Source organism: Petaurus breviceps, unplaced genomic scaffold, assembly GCF_028583685.1.
Source record: "Petaurus breviceps papuanus isolate PSGF00001 unplaced genomic scaffold, PetGlider_PUasm1.0 176, whole genome shotgun sequence".
NCBI classification, from domain to species: domain Eukaryota; kingdom Metazoa; phylum Chordata; class Mammalia; order Diprotodontia; family Petauridae; genus Petaurus; species Petaurus breviceps.
The window spans coordinates 32,751,720-32,757,719 of record NW_027185771.1 but is presented as its reverse complement, the minus strand read 5'-3'; the positions used below and the strand labels follow the sequence as shown (position 1 = coordinate 32,757,719).

At 40.1% G+C, this 6,000-nt stretch overlaps 1 protein-coding gene across 1 annotated transcript in view; it reads right to left on the bottom strand.

Moving 5' to 3' along the window:
* Window positions 1–6,000, bottom strand: part of ADAMTS18 (ADAM metallopeptidase with thrombospondin type 1 motif 18) — a 228,689-nt gene that overhangs the window by 22,338 nt on the left and 200,351 nt on the right. The window contains exon 18 of the mRNA XM_069085865.1: window positions 5,446–5,572. Coding sequence (XP_068941966.1) covers window positions 5,446–5,572 — 127 coding nt within the window. The remainder of the gene's footprint in view (window positions 1–5,445; window positions 5,573–6,000) is intronic.

The following is a 6,000-nucleotide window of genomic DNA, read 5'->3' as shown; positions in this document are numbered from 1 at the left end:
CCTTCCTTCCTTCCTTCCTTCCTCCCTCCCTCCCTCCCTCTCTCTCTGTCTCTCTCTCCTCTCTCTCTGTGTCTGTCTCTCTGTGTCTGTCTCTCTGTCTCTGTCTCTTTCTGTCTCTCTGTCTCTCTCTGTCTCTGTCTCTCTGTCTCTGTCTCAGTCTCTCTTTCTCTCTCTCTCTGTCTCTGTCTCTCTCTCTCTTTCCATAGTTAGTTGGTAAACTCTCCTGCATGAATCTTTAAAATTTGAAAGACTCCAAAGGCTCTTCATTTATTTGGATCTTGAACACCTAGCAATTCCATATTCCCAACTTGCCTACCACAGCTCAGTTCTCCCCTCGGCACAGAAGAGAAAAGAGGTGTAGAGGTTTAGGGGTAAGAAGCGATGGGTTTGGAATCAGGAGACCTGGTCTCAGATTCCTTTGCTGATAAATTTTAGCTTTGTGGTCACAAAGCTGCTTCTTCTCTCTGAGCTTTAGTTTCCTAATTTTTAAGATGGAAGACAAAAAAATTGTTTTACTATCCACCTCACAAGGGTCTGAGGCATCTGGTGGCACAGTAGATAGAGTGCTAGACATGGAGTCTGGAAGATCTGAGTTCAAATATGACCTCATAACATTTACTAGTTGTGTGACCCTGGGCTTATCATTTAATCTCTGTCTGACTCAGTTTCCTCAACTGTAAACTAGGGATAACAACTCCTACATCTTAGGGTTATTGTGAGGATCAAATGAGAGCATATTTGCAAAGTGCTTAAAAGTACAGGGCCTTGCACACAGTAGGTGCATAATTTCCTTCCCTTCCAAGAACAGCACTTTTTTTTTTAAGCAATTGGGGTTAAGTAACTTGCCCAAGGTTACACGGCCAGTTTTTGTGTGTGGGTGTTAAGTATCTGAGGCTGGAACCAATCCCGGGTCCTCCTGACTCTAGGGTTGGCACTCTTACTTACTGCGCCACCTAGCCGCCCCATGAACAGCACTTTTTCTACTCCACTATAGTCTTTTTGGACTGGACTTTGTCATTACTATTGGGAGTTTCTTGTGAGGAACTTCCTCTTCCCAAGTTATATCATCTACACAACTTATAGTCCTAAAGAGTTTCCTAGGGACCCTGAAAGTCTGAGTGATTTGCCCAGAAAAATGTAGCCAGTGTGTAGATGAGATAGGACTTGCGATAGCTCCCTAACCACTACTACAATCAGTCTCTCACTATACTTTATCTATACATACTACATTATCTATATACACTGCATTATGTAAGGTGTCTCAAAAGTCTTAGAGCAGGTGCAATTTATAAAAGTTTAAACTCCCATTACTGGGTACCTCCTCAGTTTCCAACTGAGTTCTTTGCTACCATAAAAAGAATTTCTATATTGAACACAGGACTCATTTTTCCTTTTTTGTTAGATCTCTTTGGGTCATAAACTCATACCCAAGAATTTTAAAAGAGGAAGATTTTTAATGCATTGGGTAGAACCTCCATGAATGCACAGATGGGTTGGGATCCACACTGTAGGAAAGAGGAAGTATATTATGAGATCACAGATTCATTGAGTTACTTAAATATTTTTTGCATAATATCTTTGGTTAGAACAACCCAAGGTATGTCTGTCCAGAAAATAAAATAAAAAGATAATTCAAAAGTGGAAAATTATTTCCGTGGCCATACATCAGTTACTTCTGAAGAAGCAAAAGTTCATTGTTTGGGGGTAGAGTAATTTATTTGTAAGGACCAATGCTCTTTGTGGTTCTGAATTATGTACTAATTTATTTCATTGGCTTCCATTCTCTCATTTGCAGAAATAGAATACATCTAGCCCCCAAATCCTGGAGCTGCCTGTTTTACTTAAGAAATATTTTGGTTCTTTTTTCTATGGGTATGAATTGAAGAGTACCTGATGCCATATTTTTGAGGTACTTTGCTTCAAGTACTTTGTGAAAAATCTCTTTTATCCCTGTCTAAAGAGAACTCATAGAAATTAAGCCGAAAGAACCTGAGAACCTAGCACATCATAACATGGCATCTAAGGTAGAAGCATACTGAAGGAGCAATATTCTAACCCCTCCTCTCTGTGCAAGTTAGGCTCATTTTTCCTTAAAAGGTATGGAAATGGGGCAGAGTCAAGATGGTGGAGTAGAAACAGGACTTCTGCGCAGCTCTGGCTCCCACCTCATCCAATTCATGTAAAAAAATACTCTAGACAAACTTTGGAGCTACAGAATGGGAGCCGAGCCCAGCCCCACACAAGCCAGAGGTTTGGCCTTAGGGCAGGCCTGACCAGTTGCAGGCTGGAGGGACTTCAGATCACCAGCAGCTGTGGTAGTTTCCAGAATTATCAACCCATAGATGCCAAGGACAAGGTAAGAGGTCAGTGTGGTGTGGACTTTGGGACCTGGATATTTGGTTTGCCCCCAGGGTGAAAAGTAGCTGAGGTGTGGTGGCCATGCAGCCACCACCTCATGGCAGCTTCAGCTCCTGGCCTGCAGATTGCAGGGGGACCAAGTAACCAGTCTGAGGGGTAATCACTCTTGCTTTAACCTGCTTGGATCTGGATTGCTGTCTAGGTTGGAGGAGGGCCTGGGGTGCGTGAGCAGTCTTCCAGAGTGTGTGGAGGCTTCAGAGAGGGCACCCAACTAATACCTCCAGCAGCTGTGAAAACCCAAGCATTTGGAATAAAGCTTTCCTTTCTTGTAGCAGAGTTCTACTGTGGCAAAAGGCTTAAAAGTGCAGTAATTGAGTGGCAACATGAGCAAGCAAAGGAAGCAAAGCAAACAGAGCAATCCAACTTTACACTCCTCTTTTGGGGACAAAAAGGATCAAAGCATGGAACAGGAGGAAGACAGTGCAGTCAGAACTCCTGCACCAAAAGCTTCCAAGAAAAATATTAGCTGGTTACAGACCACAGAAGAGCTTTAAAATGATTTTGAAAATCACATAAGACAAGTGGAGGAAAAATTGAGAAGAGAAATGAGAATGATGCAAGAAAATTATAAAATGAGAGTCAACAAGCTGACTGAAAAAAATAGACTAACTCAGATGGCAAAAGAGGCTCAAAAAGGCAATGAGGAGAAGAATGACTTAAAAAAGCATTTTTAAAAAGCATCCAAATTTGCCAGATTGAAAAAAGAATCTCAAAAGCTCATTGAAGAGAATCATTCCTTCAGAATTAGATTGGAGCAAATGCAAGCTAGTGACTTTATGAGAAATCAAGATACTATTAAACAGATCCAAACAAATGAAAAAATAGAAGGCAGTGTGAAATATCTCATTGGAAAAACCACTGACCTGGGAAATGGATCCAGGAGAGATCATTTAAAAATTATTGGACTACCTGAAAGCCATGATCAAAAAAAGAATCTAGAAATCATCCTTCAAGAAATTCTCAAGGAAAATTGCCCTGATGTTTTAGAACCAGAGGGCAAAATAGAGGTTGAAGGAGTCCACTGATCAGCTCCTGAAAAAGATCCTGAAAACAAAACTCCTAGGAATATTATAGCCAGGTTCCAGAGTTCCCAGATCAAGGAGAAAATATTATAAGCAGCCAGGAAGAAACAATTTCAATATTGTGGAAACACAATCAGGATAACTCAGGACCTGGCAGTTTGTACATTGAGGGATCAAAGGGCTTGGAATATGATATTCTGGAGGTCAAAGGAGCTGGAATTAAAACCAAGAATCACCTACCCAGCAAAACTGAGTATCATGTTCCAAGGGGAAAATATGGTCATTCAGTGGAATAGAGGACTTTCAAGCATTCTTGATGAAAAAACCAGAGTTGAATAGGAAATTTGACATTCAGATACAAGAAGCAAGAGAAGCTTGAGAAGGTAAACAGGGAAAAGAAATCATAAGGAACATATCAAAGTTGAACTACTTATATTCCTACATGGGAAAATGATAATTTTAACTTATGAAATTTTTCTCAGTATGAGAATAGTTGAAGGAATTAGAAATGTATCTGTCTATCTATCTATCCATACATCTATCTATATGTGTGTATATATATATACATACATATATAAGTGTATATAGGAGGGTATATGGGAGTATAAATACACATGTGAGTGTATGTATATATGTGTACAGGTATACATAGACAGAGGGCACAGGACCAATTGAATAGGAAGGGATGATACTTAGAGGGTGAAATTAAGAGGTGAGAGAGGAATATAATGAGGGGAGATGAGGAGAGACAGAATGAGGTAAGTTATCTCATATAGAAGAGGCAAGGGAAAAAGGTTACAATGGAGAGGAAGAACAGGGAGGCAAAAGGGAATGGGTCAACCTTATTCTCATTGAATTTGGCTTAGGGAGGGAATGACATACACACTAAATAGGGTATCTCACCCTACAGGAGAGTAGAGGGGAAGGGGAAGAGAGGGGGATAATTGAAGGGAGGGCAGGCTGGCGGGGAGGGAATTTGGAAGCACCCACCTTTGAAAACAGACAGGATCAAAGTAGAGAATAGAACAAGTGGAGGGGGTGGGACAGGATGGAGGGAAATATAGTCAGTTTTCCACAATATATCCATTATGGAAATGTTTTGCATAGCTACACATGTACAACCTATATTGAATTGCTTATCTTCCCAGTGAGGGTAGGTGATGAGGGAGGAAGGTAAGAAATCTGGAATCCAAAGTTTTAAAATCAAATGCTTAAAAAATATCTATATATATATATACATATTATTATTATTATTATTATTTTACATGTACCTGGGAAATGAGATATATAGGCACGGGGGCATAGAGATCCACCGTGCCCTACTGGAAAGTCAAAGGGGGAATGGAGAAAGATATGGGAGAGCAGATTCGGGGAGGGGATATTCAGTGGAAACACTGTTTCGGGGTGGTGGGTAGGGAAAATTGGGGAGAAAATTTGTAACTCAAAATCTTGTGGAAATGAATGATGTAAACTAAAAAAAACATTTAATTGGAAATATTAAATGAATAAAACATAAAAAAAATTTCAAAAAAAGTATGAAAACAATCCTTAAGACTAAGATTGTTGACATTACCTCCTTATCAACTGAGTAAAAAGAGCCATGAGTGCCATGGGTGTTATAAAGCTTGGCTGATGGGTCTCAATTGGCAATGTGAGCATTATTCAAATGAATCCACTCGAGGTTTCCTAAGTACCTTATCATTGTTGAATAGCCCCCTCCTTCTAGGCCCAAGTAGATCTTTTTTGTTAACTATTGAATGACCTACAAGTGTCTTATTCTATTGTGGTATCAAACCTAAAGTATCAAGGGACTGATTTGAGTCAGGACCAGCCCAGAATAGGCTCTTAGAGATGACCTACATGAGGTTCTGAGGATAGAAGGGACTTGTCCAAGATCACACAGAAAATATTTGGCGAGCGTGGGTTGGAATCCAGATCTTGATTCCAAGCCCAGTGTTCTTTTCCCTTCCACCATGCAACAGTGACAATTCTGGGGAACACTTACTATGCAGGGCAGGAAAAGGCATTACACACTTGGGGTTCAGTCACAGGTTTGGTGTTCGTGCTACAGAAAGATGAATTTACTTGCTTCAGATGATCTTGTAAACAAATGGTCTTTACTATAATGTAACCTAAAGAAACATTAAGAATTAACAAAAGAAACATCAACAGTTACCTAGCAAGGGACATAGAACTGGAAGAGAACATTGGCATCATTTTGTCCTAATCCCTTATTTTACAGATGAGGACACTGAGGCACAGAAGCACCTATGTGGCCCAGTGGATAGAGTCCTTCCCAGATAGGAAGACTCTAGCCCAAATTAGTCCTCAGACACTTACTAGCTGTGTCACCCTAGGCATACCACTTAACCTCTGATTACCTCAGTTTCCTCAACTCTTAAATGGGGATAATAACAACACCTACCTGATAGGGTTGTTGTGAGGATCAAATAAGAAAATATTTATAAAGCTAACACAGTGCTAAGGCACTATAGCACATAATAGCATATAATAATAATTATACAATAAATATAAATGCTTATTTCCTTTCCCCTCCCCC